The sequence below is a fragment of the Trichosporon asahii genome (assembly GCF_000293215.1).
Source record: "Trichosporon asahii var. asahii CBS 2479 unplaced genomic scaffold scaffold00050, whole genome shotgun sequence".
NCBI classification, from domain to species: Eukaryota; Fungi; Basidiomycota; class Tremellomycetes; order Trichosporonales; family Trichosporonaceae; genus Trichosporon; species Trichosporon asahii.
In genome coordinates, this window is record NW_014040874.1 from 178,095 (window position 1) to 197,443 (window position 19,349).

The 19,349-nt window shown below is 59.9% G+C and overlaps 9 protein-coding genes across 9 annotated transcripts; 6 read left to right on the plus strand and 3 right to left on the minus strand.

Annotated features, from left to right (window-relative positions):
- Positions 1 to 613: 613 nt before the first annotated feature.
- On the plus strand, positions 614 to 1,819 carry A1Q1_01274 (uncharacterized protein; the record flags this gene model as incomplete). The annotated part of the gene is made up of 2 exons (XM_014324347.1): positions 614 to 1,033; positions 1,109 to 1,819. The coding sequence occupies 2 exons, from the start codon at positions 614 to 616 to the stop codon at positions 1,817 to 1,819; spliced, it is 1,131 nt and encodes a 376-aa protein (XP_014179822.1).
- Positions 1,820 to 2,447: 628 nt separating this feature from the next.
- Positions 2,448 to 3,291, plus strand: A1Q1_01275 (Dimethylargininase; the record flags this gene model as incomplete). Its single annotated transcript, XM_014324348.1, has 2 exons — positions 2,448 to 2,943; positions 2,996 to 3,291. 2 exons carry the CDS (start codon positions 2,448 to 2,450, stop codon positions 3,289 to 3,291), a joined length of 792 nt encoding a protein of 263 aa, XP_014179823.1.
- A 543-nt stretch (positions 3,292 to 3,834) lies between these two features.
- On the plus strand, positions 3,835 to 4,304 carry A1Q1_01276 (histone H3.2-like protein; the record flags this gene model as incomplete). The annotated part of the gene is made up of 2 exons (XM_014324349.1): positions 3,835 to 4,004; positions 4,064 to 4,304. 2 exons carry the CDS (start codon positions 3,835 to 3,837, stop codon positions 4,302 to 4,304), a joined length of 411 nt encoding a protein of 136 aa, XP_014179824.1.
- Positions 4,305 to 4,932: 628 nt separating this feature from the next.
- A1Q1_01277 (isochorismatase family hydrolase) lies at positions 4,933 to 5,633 on the plus strand (the record flags this gene model as incomplete). Its single annotated transcript, XM_014324350.1, has 2 exons — positions 4,933 to 5,582; positions 5,627 to 5,633. 2 exons carry the CDS (start codon positions 4,933 to 4,935, stop codon positions 5,631 to 5,633), a joined length of 657 nt encoding a protein of 218 aa, XP_014179825.1.
- Positions 5,634 to 5,706: 73 nt separating this feature from the next.
- On the minus strand, positions 5,707 to 8,038 carry A1Q1_01278 (cation-transporting ATPase; the record flags this gene model as incomplete). Its single annotated transcript, XM_014324351.1, has 2 exons — positions 5,707 to 7,839; positions 7,880 to 8,038. The coding sequence occupies 2 exons, from the start codon at positions 8,036 to 8,038 to the stop codon at positions 5,707 to 5,709; spliced, it is 2,292 nt and encodes a 763-aa protein (XP_014179826.1).
- A 180-nt stretch (positions 8,039 to 8,218) lies between these two features.
- On the minus strand, positions 8,219 to 12,670 carry A1Q1_01279 (uncharacterized protein; the record flags this gene model as incomplete). The annotated part of the gene is made up of 1 exon (XM_014324352.1): positions 8,219 to 12,670. The coding sequence occupies one exon, from the start codon at positions 12,668 to 12,670 to the stop codon at positions 8,219 to 8,221; it is 4,452 nt and encodes a 1,483-aa protein (XP_014179827.1).
- Positions 12,671 to 12,729: 59 nt separating this feature from the next.
- On the minus strand, positions 12,730 to 14,173 carry A1Q1_01280 (uncharacterized protein; the record flags this gene model as incomplete). The annotated part of the gene is made up of 3 exons (XM_014324353.1): positions 12,730 to 13,474; positions 13,540 to 13,720; positions 13,786 to 14,173. 3 exons carry the CDS (start codon positions 14,171 to 14,173, stop codon positions 12,730 to 12,732), a joined length of 1,314 nt encoding a protein of 437 aa, XP_014179828.1.
- A 714-nt stretch (positions 14,174 to 14,887) lies between these two features.
- Positions 14,888 to 17,629, plus strand: A1Q1_01281 (tRNA ligase,putative, Trl1p; the record flags this gene model as incomplete). The annotated part of the gene is made up of 2 exons (XM_014324354.1): positions 14,888 to 15,271; positions 15,359 to 17,629. The coding sequence occupies 2 exons, from the start codon at positions 14,888 to 14,890 to the stop codon at positions 17,627 to 17,629; spliced, it is 2,655 nt and encodes an 884-aa protein (XP_014179829.1).
- Positions 17,630 to 17,997: 368 nt separating this feature from the next.
- On the plus strand, positions 17,998 to 19,171 carry A1Q1_01282 (uncharacterized protein; the record flags this gene model as incomplete). The annotated part of the gene is made up of 3 exons (XM_014324355.1): positions 17,998 to 18,390; positions 18,458 to 18,853; positions 18,923 to 19,171. The coding sequence occupies 3 exons, from the start codon at positions 17,998 to 18,000 to the stop codon at positions 19,169 to 19,171; spliced, it is 1,038 nt and encodes a 345-aa protein (XP_014179830.1).
- Positions 19,172 to 19,349: the final 178 nt, after the last annotated feature.

Below are 19,349 nucleotides of genomic sequence, written 5' to 3' on the forward strand. Positions count from 1 at the left end.
CCCCCGATGGCTTCTGGTCTCCGCTGTCAAGCCCCCCCCCCTCCCCCCCCCCCTTCCTCGTGAGGAGTATCATTTTCTCGGGCCTGGCGCCTGCTTCCTGACCGCCTCATACCGCGCACATCGCTCAACCCCTGCGTACCTGCACCCCGCTAGCTCTCAGCCCATTAGACATCCGCTCTGCTCCTGGCCCCTCCCACCGCTCCTGTGACCCGCGATAGGACTTGCCCAGACTCCGATAGACCATCACCCCCCGACCCTCCAGCTAGGCCCGTCGCCCGTTGCTGCCAGTGCTGCGACGCCGGAGTGTCTTCCTCGGACAGCATCCGCCCCCCCACATTACAAAGTCGATCGTCACTGGTCACCTCCTTCCTCCTCCTTTATAACAAAGCACTCGCAGACGTCTCCCCGTCCCAACCCGTGGTGACTCCAGCATTTTGCATACGACCTTTCTACATCTCAATACCTCATAGCATTTTAGATCCTGTTCATCAAGACCCGCAACGCACTCTCTTAGCCCTTCCCTCCAAGTCTCGGCACAGTGACCCTCCTCGACCCCCTCAAGAAGCTCTTTCACCACGGCCACGGCCACGACAAGAACAAAGACAAGAACAACATGGCCGCGACAGCTGCTCAGCCCCCGAGCCAGCCCCTCCGCGACCCGGACGCCATGGACGTCGACTCTGAGGGCCCCATCGGCTCGCAGCAGAGCGTCGGTGGCTCGACCCCTACCAGCGAGAGCGTCACAACCCCCACGACTCCTACCCCAGAGGCCGTCACCGCCAACCAGTCCCCGGTGAGCGGTACGCCTCTTCCCGACCAGCCGATTCCCGACGGCGCCAAGGCGCCGCAGTGGAAGACGGACAACGGCCCGTCGGCCGACAAGCCCCCGGCACAGAGCGAGCCGATCAACATTCCAAAGCAGACTGAGGCGCCCAAGCAGACCCCGAAAGAGGCGCCGAAGACTGAAGCGCCGAAGCCGACGCCCCAGCCTGAAGCCCCGAAAGTCGACAAGGGACCCGTGCCCGAGCTCAAGGTGAGTTCATCGTGCCTCTGACGTCGTCTGCGTCTGTGCACCTGACGCCAAAGTTTCCCGCTGACTAACTCCCAGGACCTGCTCAACAACGAGAAGTCGCTCGGCAGCGGGCTCGACTGCATGTCCATGTCTGTGTCGGAGCTGCAGGACCTGCTCGACCAGGCGACGGCGCTCAAGGCGGACGGCAACAAGGCGTTCGTGATCCGCCCGCATACGGCCGCGACTCTCAAGACGGCAGAGGAGGACTACAAGCGTGCGCTCGGCAAGCTCCCGAATGTCCCGAAGCACCTGCCCATGCCGACGCTGCAGGACCTGGCGGAAAAGGAGCGCATTGTGGAGATCAACGACGAGGAGGCCGAGCAGATCGAGAAGGACCAGCAGGCGGGTCCCGTGCGTTGTAACGTCGACAACGAGATCCGGGACGCCAAGAAGGTGCTCTGGGCCAACCTCGGTGCCGTGTACGTTGCGCAGGGACGTGACCGCGAGGCTGTCGACGCCTGTACGCGCGCGCTCCACTATGACCCGAAGTATCAGAAGGCGCTTCTGCGCCGTGCGTCGGCGTCTGAGAAGCTCGGTACATGGTCCGCTCTTACGAACGCCCAGCGCGACTACATTGCGCTCATGGGCATGCTCCCTGCCTCGCCCCTGCCCGGAAGCGCGGACGCGCAGAACCTGAAGCAGGTCGAGCAAGGCCTCAAGACGCTGCCGGCCAAGATTCGCGCGGCCAAGGAGAAGGAGACGAACGAGGCCACCGACAAGATTGGCCAGAGCAAGATCTCCTCGTGACTTCCCCAGTCCCCCGAGAATGGTGCGGCGGAGCAGGTCCACGGCGATGCCGAGCGGGCCGGGGGACGAAGGAAGTGGTCCGACCCCAGGCTCAAGCTGCGCGATGATGAGAACTGGATGCCGTGAGCGTCCAGTTCCGTGAGCGAGCCGAGGCTACCGATGGGTCAGACCAAGAAAACCGAAAACGTAATTCATCAAGATGGTCGACGAAGAAGTGTATCACCGCATGGAGACGATATTCAAGGAGACGAAACTTTGTCATAGAACAACATCAGCAGCGAGCAGCAGGTCGTATCGTGACTGCATGTATCCGTTTTTTTCACACCTACCGAGCAACAGAGGCAGACGTTACCTGCGTGAATCTGACATCATGTTATCAAGGCTCCACCGGCTCCATAATCTGGCACCAGGGTTCATTAGGGCGAAGCTCGGTTATCGGTAAGAGTTCGGACCAAATCCTAATCGGCCGTCCTATATCGGCCAAGTCCGGATACCCCGCGGCATCTTTAGATCCTCGAATCGAGCCCACCTCCGATCACCAGGTCCGACGACGTGCTCGCCTGACTGCATCTCAATCCTAAACACTTGGACATACCAGCGCTTCCGCATAAACCCACGGGACTTCGCCATGCCTGTCCTCCTCGTGCGCCCGCCCGCCAGCTCCCTCGCGCAGGGCCAGATCACGCACATTGCCGCGCCCTCCGATGTCTCCTTCCCCAAGGCGCAAGAGCAGTGGGCGAACTATGTCAAGATCTTCGCCGAGCGCGAGTGGGCGCTGATCCCGGTGCCGCGCGACGACTCGTGCCCCGACAGCGTTTTCATCGAGGACTCGATTGTCGTCTTTGGCGACATGGCCGTGATCGCGTCCCCCGGCGCCGAGACGCGCAAGGCGGAGATTGGCCCCGTCGAGACGACTGTCAAGGAGCGTCTTCCCGGGCTCAAGCTGCACCGGATCGAGCTGCCCGGTACGCTCGACGGAGGCGACGTGCTCAAGGTCGGCAAGACGATTTATGTCGGCCGCTCGAGCCGTACCAACGACGAGGGCATCAAGCAGCTCGCGGATATCGTCGGCAACGAGGGGTACGAAGTCAAGGCTATCCCGACAACCAAGGCGCTGCACCTGAGTGAGTCCACCCCTCTATCTTCAGTCTGCTCAACTCCGGCTCTCGCTGACAGCAGAATCCGCCATCACCGCCCTCCCCGACGGGACCATCATCGGGTACGAGCCAATTGTCGACGACACGTCGCTGTTCCCCTCCTTTGTCGCGGTGCCGGAACCCGAGGGCGTCGCCGTCGTCGTGCTTGGCGAGAACGACGTGCTCATGTCGGCCGCTGCGCCCAAAACGCGCGAGATGCTGGTCCAGCGTGGACTGAACGTTACCACGGCAGAGATCAGCGAGTTCGAGAAGCTCGAAGGATGCGTCACGTGTCTCTCTGTGCGCGTCAGGGACGAGGACATCAAGCCCGAGTAGAATAGACCAAAGTAGACATGCATAGTTGATGATATCATGCTAGCTAGGGAGCTGGAGGCTGCGAATGCTCTGCGTGCGTCTGATCCAGCTGGCCCACTGGCCAGGCAGCCCGCTTCGCACTGTGATCTGCGCATACGCAACAGCGTGCCCAGGCCATGGCCACGTGCTAACTCAGGCACGAATGCGTGCCTTGATCCAGCCTGGGCTGCTTTAGCGCGCCTCACGTGAAACAACTAGGCCAGGTCACCGACTGACCAATCAGAAGCGAGATCAAGGATCACTGAGATCACAGTGGCATTGATCCTCACTCCTGTCGAATTCTCGGTGTTTTCGTCACAATCGTTCCGTGACCATAGCGCCGTGATTGTTACCGCCGGACCCCCTGCTCCGAGCGTGATGCACAACACATCGACAACTCGGCGTCACATCCTCTCGGACTGTATATAAGCACTTTGCTGCAAAGCCTCTGTCTAAAAATCACACCTCTCTCCGCTTTCTCTCTCATCACTACCAGCCTCACCGCTTCACACTACATCATCAACAATGGCCCGTACCAAGCAGACCGCCCGCAAGTCCACCGGAGGCAAGGCCCCCCGCAAGCAGCTCGCTACCAAGGCTGCCCGCAAGTCGGCTCCTTCCACCGGCGGTGTCAAGAAGCCCCACCGTTACCGCCCCGGTACCGTCGCTCTTCGTGAGATTCGTCGCTACCAGAAGTGAGTACTCCCCATCATTGGGTTCCCCATCACTGCCACGAACTCTAGCTGACAGACAGGTCGACTGAGCTCCTGATCCGCAAGCTCCCCTTCCAGCGTCTCGTTCGTGAGATCGCCCAGGACTTCAAGACCGACCTCCGTTTCCAGTCGTCTGCTGTCCTCGCCCTCCAGGAGGCTTCTGAGGCTTACCTCGTCTCGCTCTTCGAGGACACCAACCTCTGCGCTATCCACGCCAAGCGCGTCACCATCCAGCCCAAGGACCTCCAGCTCGCCCGCCGTCTCCGCGGTGAGCGCTCCTAAGCTGCTCGCTAGCACTTGCTAGTTGTCCATCTTTCGACCATCACTATTTTCTTCGTTTCGCTCTTTTGTACTTTTGATAGGCTAGGTTGAGCACCATTCTGTATTGTACCCATGCATCGGCTCCCTGCCTCGTAACAAACAACTTGCATCACGTAGCCAGTTGAGACAACCTCGGGTGGCTGCCACTATTGTTTGCCACGGAGCTACCGTGGGAAAGAGTGAAACTAGCGGAGGCATCCTTTGAACGATGCCTGCAATGTTTCAAAATCGACACCGTGGGAAACTTGCGAAGATCAGATCAGAGCGGAGGGGAGAGGCGCGCTGGGGCAGCAGCGAATGTGGAGGCTCGCAATTCCCGAGCAGGAGCTGTACGCCGCCTCCACCTCCACTCTACCCCCACCACCACGCCTGCAGCAGCCAAGGTGGATCGGTTAAGTCCTGTCGGCAACCAGCCTGGGCAACCGGCATCTGAGTGCGGGGAACGCGGGGTGCACGACAATACGCCCACATCGCACTCTTCTCATCTTTGTTCACTCCATCGATTACTTCACTCTCACGCATTCGCCGCTGAGCCCAGACCCGCTACCTATCGTATTCTCATTGTCTCCACCGGCTCGCATCTCCCACCATGTCGATCAACCCCCGCCGCACCGTTCTCCTCATCTGCGACGTGCAGGACCGCTTCCGCGGTGCGATCCACGCGTTCGACGCCATGTCGAGCAACATCCAAAAGATGATCCGCGCGGCGCAGATCCTCGACATGCGCGTGCTCACGACGGAGCAGAACCCGAAGGCGCTGGGCGGCACGATCCAGGAGCTCGGGATTGACAAGCTGCCGCAGCACCTGAACATGGGCGTGTTCCCCAAGTCCAAGTTCAGCATGATGACGCCCGAGGTGCTGCGCACGCTTGGTGGAAAGTGGGCCGAGAGCGTCGGCGGGCCCGCCGGCACGGGGAACACGGAGGAGGTCGAGCGCGTCATCATTGTCGGCATCGAGAGCCATGTGTGCGTCACGCAGACGATCCTCGACTCGATCCCGCTCAGCAAGTACAAGCCCATCGTTGTCGCCGACGCGGTGTCTTCTTGTAATGCCGCCGAGGTGCCTATTGCTCTTGACCGGCTCGCGCGCGCCGGCGCCGAGGTGTCCACCTCTGAAAGCGTCCTGTTCCAGCTCATGGGAGACGCGTCGTACCCCCGCTTCAAGGAGTTTGCAAACCTCATCAAGGAGTACAAGGACAGCACGGCCAAGACGTTCGACGTCCTCCTCAAGGCTAAGATGTAAGCGGGCCTGCATCCAAAGGCTTGAGCTGAAACATATCCAGCAACTAAGTTCAGTAGAAGACAACAGGGGAGTCACGAAAACCAAATATGCATATGCGTTGTATGCCTAGTCTAAAGTCTATCAGAGCTCGTCGTGGAAGTACTGCTTCTTAAACTGCTCCCACTCGAGCTCCTCGTCGTCCTGGCCGATATCCTCGTCCGGGATCTCGTCTTCTACAGATTCCTCCTCCAGGGCCTCGGCAGCAACTGGCGGCGCAGGCTTGACGTCCTCGGGTGTCTTGGCGGCGGCATCGACGGCGATCGAGCGGCGGAGGAGCGCCTCAACACGCTCAAAGAAGGATACAGTGTCGGGCACGTCGAAGCCGGAGCGGACGAGGGTCGTGTCGACGAGCACACGCGCGGTCTCGAGCAGCTCGGGGTCCTCGGGCTCGGCCTGGACGCGCGCGAGCAGGCCGCGGATGAGAGGCGCCTTGGGGTTGATCTCCATCGTTTTCGGGAGGTTCTTGAGCATCTCGAACATGGGGTCGCCCTCGGCCTCGGCCTTTTGCTGCATGACGCGCTGCATGTTGGCGCTCCAGCCGATACTGTCGACGACGATCGTGCACGGCGACGTGACGAGGCGGTTCGTGATGACGACCTCGGCAATCTGGCCCTTGAAGTGCTCCTTGAGCCAGTCGGTCAGGGGCTCAAACTCCTCCTTGGCTGCAACAAGCTCGGCGGCCTCGGCCTTGTCGAGCTCCTCGTCGCCGTATTCGAGGCCCTTCTTCGCGACGTCCTGCGCCTTCATGCCCGCAAAGGAGGAGAGGGCCTCCATCATGGGTTCGTCCGCCGCCTGGTTCAGCAGCAGCACCTCGTATCCGCGCGCAATGAGCTTCTCGACGAAGGGCGACTTTTTCAGGTCGTCAATCTTTTCGCCCACACCGGCCATATAGTAGATCTGCTTCTGGCCCTCCTTGCGGTTCTCGACGTACTGCTCAAACGAGACGTCGTCGCCCTTGGTCGACTGGAAACGCAGCAACTTGGCAATCTTGTGCTTACCCTTGTCGGCCTCAATCATGCCAATGCGCAGAGCATTGCCGTACAGCCTGGTCACCGTCTTGAACTTTTCGGGCTCCTCCTCGGCGATCCGAGTGAAGAGGTCCAGCGCCTTGCGCACCAGGATGCGCTGCAGCTGCGACAGGAAGCGCGTGTTCTGCAGGTTCTCGCGCGACACGTTCAGCGGCAGGTCATCCGCGTCGACCGTAATCTTGACAAAGGAGAGCCAGCGGGGCATGAACTGCTGTCCGAGGTCGTCGGTGATGAACACGCGCTTCACCATGAGGCGCACGTTGTTGATGCCGTTGCGGATCTGCGTCCACCAGTCCTTTGGCAGCGAGTCAGGAATGTACATGAGTGCCTTGTAAGAGATGCCCGACGCCGTGTCGCCCGAAAAGTGGCTCCAGCCGAGCGGGTTCACCGTCTTGTCCTCGTTGATCGCCTTAAAAAAGTCGATGTAGTCCTTCTCCGGAACTGTCTTGGGGTCCCGCGTCCAGATGGGCTCCTTGTCGTTGACCTGGACCCAGAGGAACTCGGGCTTCTCCGCCTCCTCGCCGACAGCGTTCTTCGGCCGCTGCCTCTCGTATAGGTAGATCGGGAACGGCGTCGAGAACAGCGAGTGCTTGTCGACGAGACTTCGGAGATACTTCATGGACAGGAACTTTTTGTCCTCCTCGCCAATGGTCAGAACGATCTCGGTACCGCGGCCGAGCGTGTTGCCGCGCGGGTCGGGGTAGACCTCGAATGTGTCGCCGGTAGCGGACGAGACGAACGTGTGCTGAACGGGGTGCGGGTTCTCCTTGGTCGCAGGCGGCAGCGAGCTGACCTTGACCTCGGGCGAGACCAAGAACGCACTGTAGAAGCCCAGACCAAACTGGCCGATGAGGTTGCCCTCGGAGCCCTTCGACTCCTCGGCGAGCTTGAGGAACTCGTTGGTGCCTGAACGCGCAATCGTGCCGAGATTCTTGGAGAGTTCAGACTTTGTCATGCCGATGCCGGTATCACGTATGGTGAGCGTGCCCGTCTTGCCGCCCTCGTCCAGATCGACCTTGATCGTCACATTGCCCTCGCCGGACGACATGACGTCGGGTTCCGTGAGCGCCGTGATGCGCAGCTTCTCGAGGGCATCGTTCGCGTTGCTGAGCAGCTCGCGGAGGAAGACCTCCTTTTGCGTGTAAAGAGAGTGGATAACGAGCGAGCGGAGACGAGCAATGTCACTCTGGACGTCAGTCACACTGGCGGGAAAGTTCCATGCGTACCTCGTAGTGGAACGTCTCTACACCGTCAGAGTTCGAAACGGGTGTGTCCGCAGCAGAGGCCGAAGCTGCGTCGGCGACCGCGGACTCGTCCGCAGCTACTGACGCAATGGCATGGGAGCCAAGGACCGCTGCAGCGATCAGAAGCCTGACCAGTCTCATGTCGTGATGCGATGGTGCCGAACGGAACGGTGCTGAGCTGGCACTTCAAGACGCGTCGACATTGTTATTGCATCACGTGATGCATCTCTGACCTCCACTCCGTCAAACTCTTTTGTGCACAGGATGACATGGCATGCGAGACTGGATACATACGGAGGTGAAGTGTGTGGGAAACAACGTCTATGAGAGGTGGAACGACCCGCTGCCGTCGCGGATGGCGCGCCAGAGCTGCGTGGCGAGGACCTCCTTTGACGAGTAGTCAGGAAGCTTGAGGTACTGGGCACACGTCATGACGGAAGGCAGCATCGAGTCCGCCTTGATGGGCGGCTCGTGCGGCTTGCGCACAACAGTGAACGGAGGGTTGAGCGAGCGCCAGCCTCCAATGGGCAGCTTTGGAGAGCCGGTCATGAACTGGAGGAACTCGCGGCGCTCAGAGCTGTCAAACGCAGACAGAATCTCGATGAGGTTGCGAATCGATCGGCTGTCAGCGTTGTAGCCGTGGTCAGCCTTGATGGTCTGCTCCAGAGTCTCCTTTGACCAGTCCTCATCCGTGTTGCCGCAAAGAAGAGCAAGCTCCTCGGGCGAGAAGATGCCGAGGTCGTTGATGGGGAAGATCATGGAGAACCCGACTTGGAGCTCCTTGACCTGCTCAGCAATGCCGGAACCGAGGGTCTTGTCGAGAACGAGCTCGAGGTACTCTTCGAGATTGGAGTCATCCACGTCAATCATGCGACCACCCGGCTTGAGCTCAATGTCGTACCCAGGAAGAGTAAAGTCCAGCGACAGGTCTTGAAGTTTGGCTCCCCCGATGGTCAGCGCGGAAAGCTTGTTCCTGCGAGACGAAGCCGGAAGCGCCGTGAGGCACTCGATCTCCTGGCGAGCCTGAAGGTACGTCTGGAGGCGCTCGAGAGAACGAGCCAAGGTCTCGTCGACCTGCTTCAAGGTAGCAATGTTCTTGCGAACGGGCTTGCCAAGGAGCAGCTTCAGGAAGACCTTGTTCAAGTTGACGTCGATGATGCGCGAGTCGAGCAGAGCGCGACCAATGAACAGGCCCAGTGTCTTGAAGTACGAGTGCTTGGAGCTAGGAGCATTCTTAATCTTCTCCGAGGTCGGCGCTGGGAAGAGCCCGTTGGGCGCAAAGACGTAGGGACCTTCCTTGGAAGTGTCTTCGTCGCGCCACATGTGCAGCGAACGACGAGAAAACTCCTTCGAGGCGAGGGAATAAAACTCGAGGGTGGGTCCAAGGCCGGTTCCGATCTCGTCAAAGTACTCGACTTCAAGGATGCCGTTTGACGTTCCGTACAGCTCGAGGACCTTTACGCACGACTCAAGCAGCTGCGCACGGGAGATTCGCACCTTTTGGCGCACAAGGCGGCCGAGATGCGCGAGATTGTCGTCACGACGACTGTTGCTGTTGCTGCGGGGTTGGGACGCCTGCCAGTGGGCAATCAGGCGACCGTACCCGAACGACGTAGAGCGAAGGAAGGAGTAGCGAGTCTCGAAGGGGAATAAGAAGGAGAAGTGCTTTGGAAGCTCGACTGCCCATTCAGGGAGACAGTTGCTCGCCAGAATCATCGTCTCCTCCAGCTGTCGGACGAGCTTTGCAGTCAACTTGTTGTTGACAAAGAGAGACTCGTCCGGCACGTCGACGCGCATCAAGGTGTCCCGTCCCTCGACGCACAACGTGTGGACAACGCGAAGAAGGCGCAGAATCTTCGACACGGGAGCCGCCGGGTCGAGAACGGGAGGCAGGGTACTAGAGATGGACGCCGGCGATGGAGCGTCCACCGGCGCCTTGGCCGAAGCGGGTCCCTCGACCTTGCGGAACTTGAAGGTGACCGGGACGTTGAAAGCGCTCAGGGGAGATGATGAAGACTTGGCATACTTGTGAACGGCACCGTAGACAGTGTCCTCTAAAGAGAGAACTTGGCCGTTGATCGAAAACTCGAGGTGCCAGTCGACGGGAGCGGTCTTAACGGCCCCGGCGTAAGAGCTGCGCGAAGGCGTGCTGCTTGAACCCGCGTTGGCGCTGGAGGACGCAGCCTGGTTGGGCGTAGCAATACGAGTGCCATCGGGCGTTTGAGCCTCGACGCGAGAGCCGTCCGGGGCCATAGACATGTTGACGACCTTTTCAGTTGGCCGCTCGAGCTCTTCCTCCATGTCTTCCTCAAAGACCTCGGCGTCGTACTCGTCTTCAGAATAGTCGTCGTCAAAGTCCATGCTCACGGGCATCTGAGGGAGGACAGCGGGCTCAGAGGAAGCGGCGGCACCTGAGGAAGGACCAGCGGCGGCTTCCCCAGTGCCGGCGTCAGCCGCAGTGCTTTCGGCGTCAGGTGGCAAGCCACTCAGGCGGGCGCTGCGACGGCGTTGGGGCTTGGCATCCTCCTTCGTCTCCTTGCTCTCGGACGACTGTTGCTGCTGTGACTGCGGCGGCTGAGTGCTGGAAGACGGCTCGTCTCGCGTCCCCGGAGGAGCACCCACGCCCCGTGAACCAGCGGCCAGGGCAGCAAGCAGCCTAGACGTGGATCCGCCGCCTCCGCCCCTACTAGCGGCGTAAGCAGCAAACATGTTCTGAAGGGCCGAGTTGCCGCTGAGATAGTTGGGGTCCGCGACCCTCGGACGCAGGTAGTCGTGGAGGGCCTGAACAGGAGCGATGGCCTGAATGGTGACACTCAGCGCGCTCATTTGCTTCGGGATATCCTCGCCTTCCTCGGCCTGGAGGCGGATACGCATAGATCGAGCAAGCGACGAGCTTCCAGTGCCCATTCCGTTGAAAGCGGTCTCAACCTCGAGGTTCTCCAGTCGGCCGAGGGACTCGTGCAGTCGCTTCACAAGCATGACCAGCGGGGAAGGCGAGGCCACAGCAGTGTCGGAGAAGATCTCGAAGAGAATGTCGCGACGGGCCGAGGACGGCACGGTGCCATCAATGTCGACATACTCGAGGAGGCCATCAACAAGGCCGCTCTTCAGCAGCTCGAATGAAGAGAGCGCCTGCCCGACATTGGAGAACTGAGCTGCAATCTCCCTAAGAGTGTCTCGGAGTTCCGGCTCGGTAGCCTCAGGATGGCACAGCCGCTCGACCAGCTTGGTCAGCTCCTCCAGGACCAACGACGCCTCGTTCTGCTGGGTGTCATCGACGGCAAAGATGCGCTTCGCGCCGATAACGCGAGCGCGCAAAATGTTGGCGTCGTTGGGGTCCACCACGGAAGAAGAGCGGATGCGATGGGAAGCCGAGGTTTGGCTGCTGATCAAGTTGGCTAAAACGCCCGATAACTCGCCGACATTAGACTTGGTCGGAGACTCTTGCGCCTGGCCCGCCCTGGGCGTAGTTGGGCTGTCCTCGAGGTTGCCTTCCTTCGCCTCCTCCTTGGCCTTGGCCTCCTCGCGCTCCTCCTTCACCTTCGTGCTCAGGTCGGCTTCAGCCAGCGACTCGATTTCGAACACGACGCCCTCGCGATGGAACGAGGTGAGGTAGACGTCCGGGAGCTTGCCTGCCAAGAGCTCGACCAGCTGCAGAGCGTGAAGGACGAATGTCGGGTTGTCCTTGGACGAGATGATCGAACCCAGGAAGCTCGACATGGGGACGTTGGTAAGCGTCTGCTTCAGATCGCCTGGCTCGGCAAATGCTGTAGCCTTGGTCAAGCCAGTCAGAGCCTTTGTGCGCACACGGAGCGAAACGGACGCAGCGTAGACGTCGACCAAGACGGGCATTAGACAACGCATGAACTTTGACACCAGCTCGGGCTGGGACTTGAGGAGGGTCAAGCGCTGCTCGTTAAGAGCCTCAACATCTCGCCTGGACTTTCCAGGAGGGTATGAGCCCAGGACAGGCACAGAAGATGCCTCGGCCGGCTCGCCCGGGCTGCCTGATCCACCCTCGGCGCGGCTGCTTGACCGACGGGATGAAGACGGGCGGGAACGCCGTTGGAGCTTGGCGAGGCTCTTCTCGGAATAGGCGCGGTGGTCGAAGACGCCGTCACGGGGGAGGGGCGGCAGCAGCTCACAAACCAGTCCGAGGGCCTCCTCGATCTGATCCTTGGGCCGATGAGCGAGGTTCTGCATAACAGCCATATCCGCGACACCACCACCGAGACCCTGGCCACCAGGAGCGTCTCCTTGCTCCTCCTGCTCGTTGGCGGCCGGAAGGACACCGGTGAGGATGTAGTGCACGGTATCCGTCATGCCGGCTTCGAGGAGAGCGATGGTTACCTTGGCAGAAGCGCGAGCGGCCGAGGTCAGAGCCTTCAAGAGATGAGTGTAGGTGGAGTCGGAGATGATCGGCGAGCCACCAGCAGGCATCAAGAGGGCGTTGATTGCCACAACTGTGGGCAGGTCGAGCAGACCTTCGAGGTGCTCAGCATTGTGGCGGTAAGACTCCAGCGTGCGCAAAACAGCCAAAGTGGCTTGCTCCACGAGACGCTGATCGGTCTGCGTGAGGACCTCCCTCAGGATGGGGAAGACGTCGCGAATCATGGCAAAGTGCTCTCCAGAGATGTTGCGACAACAGTTGGCGGCCGTCGTGACAGCGGTACGCTGAACATTGGTGGAGAAGAAGGGAAGGAAGTTGAGCAGTGCAGCCAGGCCGCCCTCGCGGACGATGGCGGCTGGATACTCGGCTGAGATCTTCTCCATGGTCTATATGTCAGCACCGTTATAAGAAGACACTTACGCTGAGCGTCTGCTCCGCGAGCTCAATGTACGAAATTTCGTTCAGCTTGGAGCACAGAACGGGCACAGCACCGAGGTGGACCAGCGTGTGCCCAGAGCCAGGCAACGCCTCCATGAGGTGAGCCAGACAGCGGCAGGCCAACAGCTGGCACTCCATGTCTTCCTGATCCGCCCTCTGGGAAGGCATCGCCTGCGCTCATCGCGAGGGCAGCAGCGAGCTGAGCGTCCTCATCCATCTCGTCAGACTCCCCCATCTGCTCGTCACCGTCACGCTGGGAATCAATGTTGGGCTTTCCGCTCAAAATTGCAATGAACTCGGTGGCAAACGCAGAAGTCGAGAAAGAGGCACCGAGCGTGTCCTCGTTTGAGACCAGGAGCAGATCACTGCACTCTCGAAGGGCGGCGAGACGCTTAGAGGTCTTTGATGAGCGAAGATTCTCCTTGAGACGCTTGAACCTGCTAGACAGGCCAGACATGAACCCGCCGAATGCGCGGTATTCGCCACCGAACAGGGCGGCAGCCGTAGCCTCGTCAAACATGGCGCCATCTGCCAGGCGAGCCAAGCGATCGTACGCCGATGACCCGCGGTGCTCGTCTTCATCGTCGTCGTCTTCCTCGTCCTCGTCGTGGTCTGACTCGTCCATGTCCTCATCCTCGCGGTAATGCTCATCGTCGAGGAAAGCGGACGTAGACTCGCCCCAGTGGTGCTCGTCCTCGTCCATATTGTCGTCGATTAGCTGGCGGGCTGAAGTGTCGCCCTTCTTTCCGCTCGTAGCAGGACCCTTCTTGGTCTTGGGTCTGATCTGTCAGCGCCCGAATCGCTCTGGACTTACGCAGTCTTCTTGGGCATCTTTGGCTTCGGGGTCGCTTTAGCCTTGCCCTTGCCGCGCTTCGCTGGGCTCTTCTTGGAACGCTTGGGGGCCGGTTCAGCGTCCTCCGCCGGGTCGGAGCGTGGAGGTGTAGGTTCTCGGGTGGCTCGTTTCTTGCCCTTGCGGTCGGCGGATAAGGAGGACGCTTCCGGTGCAGAGGAACGGGTGCTGATATCAGTTTGCGGAATGGTAGGAAGACTCACCGCTTACTAGAGGAGGAAGAAGGATCAGCTTTACCCTTGCTAGAAGGCGTCGACTGCTGCTCGGGTGAAGCTTGGTTGTAGTTGGAGGAAAGACGCGCGGAGCGACGAGGAAGGACTGGCGTGGGAGTCGCAGGTGGAGGTGCTTCCGCGGAGGTGGCAGCGCTGGAAGATGAAGCTTGCCTGTGCTGTGCGCGGGTGATACGGACGTTCGCACTGGCCGTGCTTTCGTTGGACACTGGGGCGTTGGGGACAGAGGGGGGGCTAGTTACAGTGTTGGAGTGATAAGAAACTGGTGCGGTCTGTGCAGTGGGGGTGCTAGTACTAGGAGCTTGGTGGTAGGCTAAAGATGACTGATGCTGCGATGATGAAGGTTGATTATTCTTGTTGCGGTCCATCGAGTAGCTTGTGATGATGGCTGGGTGCTCGTTAAGCGTAGTCGATGTGGGCGGGGGTGTCGAGCGGTGCGAGTTACTCGAGGCGGGGTGTGCGGTTAAGAGGGGAAGGTGGCGAGGGGGGCATTAGCGAAAGTGGGAGAAGAGGAGAAGGAGGAAAGAGGAAAAGGGGGGAAGGCGGAGGGAGTGGGCGGAGTCTAGTGTCGCTCGCTCTCTCGAAAGGTGTTGAGTGGATGGTCGAGGAAGGACAGGAATCAAGATGCGTTGCGGTGTCGGCGGTGTGCTGGTGCGTGCCAGTGCCGGACTAGGAGGTGAGGAGGGTGAGGGTGGGATCAGCGACCACTACTGACTGACTGACGCCCGCTCGCCTACCCGCCGTGGCCGTTGGGTCCTCCTTGGCACAGTCATCCCCTCCATTATCTGTGCCTGGCACCAATCCTATCTCTCGATTACGACGTCGCTTCGCATTCCTAATCCCATCAATACAAGCTGTTAGTGGCCTAAATCGTGCGGCGCAAGCCTACCCAGTAGTGCGTCACAGAGGGTGAGACAACCGTCACGTCGGCCGTGGGAGACTTTACCCCGTAGTCCCCGGATCCCTGCCGCAAAAGTTCAGATTTCTGACTCAGGAGCAATCGAGTGTCGACTCGGCGGTGATCGATAATAATCGGGCGACTTGCAACACTTACATATACCCACTTGCATTTGCCACCACCAATGACGGCCTCAAGCTCGTCTTCGACGGTCATGGATCCCTATCCGGCTGCCGTCCCCGATCTCCTCGACGCTCTCCGCGCGCTGAGGAGGAACAACCCGAAAGCGACGAGGTCTAATATCCACATCTATCCCGCCAGGCTCTACGCCCCGAATGATCCCTCGCAGTCCGACAGGAGGCTAACCAGCTGGAAGATGACTGAGCACATGTACTTCCGGAAAGACAACGGCTTTCCTACCCTCGCGCGAGGTCTGTTCACCGAAGAGGTGCAGCCTGGGGCCGTGCCGGAGGCAGCTCTCGAGACTCTCGGAGACGAGTACGCGGAGCGTATCGTTGCACGAGGATACGACAAATTCTTCAACATTGACGAGATGACTTGGACGACGGTGAGTGATCGGGTTGCGAATAGGCACTGACGGCAGTGGGACGCAATCGAGAAGCATACCCAGGCCCCGTACCACCTAACGCTGAAGTCGAACGGTTGTCTCATCATGATCTCTGCCCTGTCACCGACGCATCTTGTTGTGGCTTCTAAACACTCCCTGGGAACGACGACCGAGGAAGCCACTACGGTCGCGGATGTCACTCAGAGCCTGAAAGACACAAAACTCGATGACAAGAAGACCGAGGAAGCCAAGGACGAGTCGTCGGCACGTGCACACGCCGAAGTCGGTCGCGAATGGGTTGCCCGCACCCTCAAGAAGAGCGGAAAGACGTGCGAGGAGTTGGCGCAGAGGCTTTGGGATGAGAATCTTACGGCCGTGCTGGAGCTCTGCGATGATTCGTTTGAGGAGCACGTTATCGCGACGCCAGAATACTGGACAGGTCTTCACCTCCACGGATTGAATTACAACCAGCCGCATTTCAGCACGAAATCGCCCGAGGACGTCACTGCTTTTGCCAACGAGTTTGGCTTCATTCCGACCAAGCATGTCACTCTGAACTCTGTCGCGGAGGTGCGCAAGTTTGCCAACGAGGTGGCAGAGACCGGCTCGTGGCAGGGAGACATGATCGAGGGTTTCGTCGTTCGCTCTACTGTCAAGGAAGTCGAGGGACACGAGAGCAGCAAGCCCCCGTACAGGCCCGGCGCGCCCTTCTTCTTCAAGATCAAGTTTGAAGAGCCGTACCTTCTCTATCGCCAGTTCCGAGAAACAACGCGTGCCATGCTGCCTCTTATGGACAAGAAGATCACCCCAGTGAAGGAGGCCGAGATTTGGAAGAAGGTGAAGGCGAAAACTCGCCGGCCGGAAGTGGGCGTTTACGCTGAGTGGTGCGCCGACATGATGAAGGAGGAGCCTTCCCTCTTCGCCAACTACGAGAGGGGAGTAGTTCGGGTTCGTGAGCGCTTCCTCAAGTGGATCGAAGGAGACGGCAAGAAGACCTGGGATCTTGCCCAGGCTGGAGAGTGGAAGGCTGGGATGGACAAGGCTGCCGAGGCGAGCAAGGCTGCTCGGGAAGCGGAGCGAGAGTCGCTTCCCAAGAAGTGGGTCGTCGTCCCCGTTGCCGTCCCAGGATGCGGCAAGACCACGCTCGGACTGGCTCTTGGGAAGCTCTTCGGCTTCGCTCACACCCAGTCCGACGACATTCTCAGCAAGAAGACTGCTCCAACCTTCAAGAGGAACATTGTCGAGCTGCTGAAGACAAACCACGTCGTCTATGCCGACCGTAACAACCACATTGACAAGCACTACATCGAGCTGTCGGGACTGGCGGACGAAAAGACGTTTGCCAAGACGCTCAAGCCCTATCATGTCAAGTACATCTTTGTCACCTGGAACATTGACGACAATCCGTTCCACAAGCTGCTCCGCTTATGCTCGGAGCGCGTTGTGAACCGCGGCGAAAACCACCAGACTCTGCGCCCCGACCTGACAGTCGAGGCGGAGCATGAGGCTGTGGTCGCCAACTTCTTGCACAACTTCACGACACCCAACCCCCTGTACTATGATGAGCAGATTGTTGTGGACGTCGAGGACACGCCTCGAGCCGCGCTCGGCAAGGTCGTCGACTCTCTCGTGAAGATCCTCGACCTTCCCCGTCCCTCCGAGGGAGACATCGACGGCGCCCTGGCCGCCGTCTCGGACTACAAGGTCACAACCCCCTACCATGCCCCGGCACGTGTCGGCAAGGCCGTACGCTACTTTGGTCTCGCCCCCGAGATCGACATCAACGCCGTCGTCGACGACGCCCTGCAGACTCCCATGGCGCCAGCTGCCTCCGAGTCGGCAACCAAGTTCATGACCTCGCTTCGCGAGAAGGGCCGCGTCACTCAGCGCCCTCACATCACACTGTCGCATAACAAGAACGTCGCGGCCGAGAAGGAGGCGGCAGAGGAGGGCGCCGCGCCTGGTCCCCAGCAGATTGCCTGGGAGACGTGCACTGCGCTGGCTGAGGCGCGTATCTCTCCGTTCTACGACTTTGACGTGACCCACCTCGCGTGGGACGACCGCACCATGGCGCTCGTGGTCGGCAACCTCCGTCCCCAGGAGACCTCGGACCGCGAAAAGGGCGCCGCCCTCGTTCTGCCCGAGGAAGTTGAGATCAACCTGCACGTCACGGTCGGCACGCAGAGCGAGGAGATCTCCGCCTTCGAGTCCCGCGGCGTCGTGCGCACCGCCCGTGAAGCTATTGCCAAGGGCGTGCAGAGTGGAGAGGGAGGAGAATCGACCGAGGGAGGAGGCGCAGTGCACTGGGTCAAGGTCGGCCCGCTCAAGGGCTCTGGCCGCGTCAGGGGCATGTACTGATAGTCTAGACCGATGATGTGATAACGAGACATGTACTTTTACGACCCATGTTCCGGTGATTGCCGGGCAGCCTGGCCCCATCCCTCGTCATCTTGGCGTGCACTATCTGCATGTGCAGACTCTATCGGTATCGGCGTGGGGCATGACTCTGGACCATTGATTGGAGATCGTGCCTGACTGTTTCAGGTACGCGAAGGTGATCGCTGACAAAGACGGTAGTGGAGGGAGCAGGTGACATGATGACTGATCCATGTTGCTCCGGACCGGCCCGCTTCAACACCATGAGACTCAAAGGCATGGGGTACATAAGTCTCTGCACGCCCATGGGGTCCGCTGAAACCTCACGAACACATTCCTGAACCACCACAATGAGCATTCCCACCACCCGCCGCGCCCTCGTTTTGACCCCGGAAACCAAGTCGGTCACGCTGAGAAGCCTGCCGATTCCGGAACTGAAGCCGGGAGAGGTGCTCGTCAAAGTGAAAGCGATCGCACTCAACCCTATTGACTCGCTGTATGTCGAGCATCCTATCGCTGAGCAGGAGCGTGTGATCGGTACAGACTTTGCGGGCGATGTCGTCGCCGCAGCGGATGACCTGGCTTCCAACCCCGATTCACGGACGAAGCCGGGAACCCGCGTCTCTGGCTTCTTGCAAGGAGGTAGGCACGACTCTACCGACACAGCTGACCCCAGCCTGCTCCGTCAACTTCAAGACGGGCGCCTTCACGGAGTTTCTTGCGATCCCGTGGGACCTGGTGTGGTCCATCGGTGACCTTCCTCACGAGGAAGCCGCAACGATCAGCATGTGTGGCCTGACTGCCGCGCAGGGATTGGATAGGCAGGGTCTGTCGCTTCCCTTCTCTCCCCAGCCCACCGATACGGCAGGCAAGACGTATGTGATCTACGGCGCCTCAACAAGTCTGGCCATGTACGCCGCGCAGCTTGCCCGAGCGCTCGATCCGGCCGTCACGCTTATCGGCGTAGCAAGCAAAGGGAAGCACGACTTTCTGCGCCGTGAGTTTGGCTACGATTACCTCTTCGACTACCGCGACAATGACTGGGCGGAGCAGATTGCGGCTCTCGGGCCGGTAGACTACGCCTTTGACGCGATCACCGAGGGCGACTCGACGAAGAGCCTCGACCGTATCCTGGCAGATGACGGCAAGCTCGTCGTGTTCCGTTTCCCGAAGGGCGAGTTTAAGCACGAGCCCGTGTACGGAGCCGTATGGGAGGGACTCGGCGAGGACGTGGACTATGGACGTGAGTTGTGGCTCCGCAGCTGTAACTGACAGGCAGCCCTGCAGATCCCGGCCGACCCGAAGAAACGCGAGTTCGCGACCAAATTCTATGAATGGCTGTCGGAGACGCATGCTTTGAAAGCGAATCCCATCAGACGGATGCCTGGCGGTCTGGAGAAGGTCACGGAAGACGGCTTTGTGCTCCTCGGCCCGCAGTGGGTGTCAGAGCGCGCCAACATCGATCGCAAGGAAGACTACATGAAACCGATCAGCGGTGAGAAGCTCGTGTACACCATTCCGTAGCTTCCGTCTAGCAATCGATCACACCGATGAAATGCAATGCTTCCCGTTTTCGATGCCTCTGCTTGCGTCTCGCAGGCAGAGCTTGGAGTCTGCATGCATGCATAGTCTCTTGACTAAACACGACGTTATGAAAGCATCGCTAGTGGTCCCTGCGCCACACGTCCCTTTTCGGCCCTTA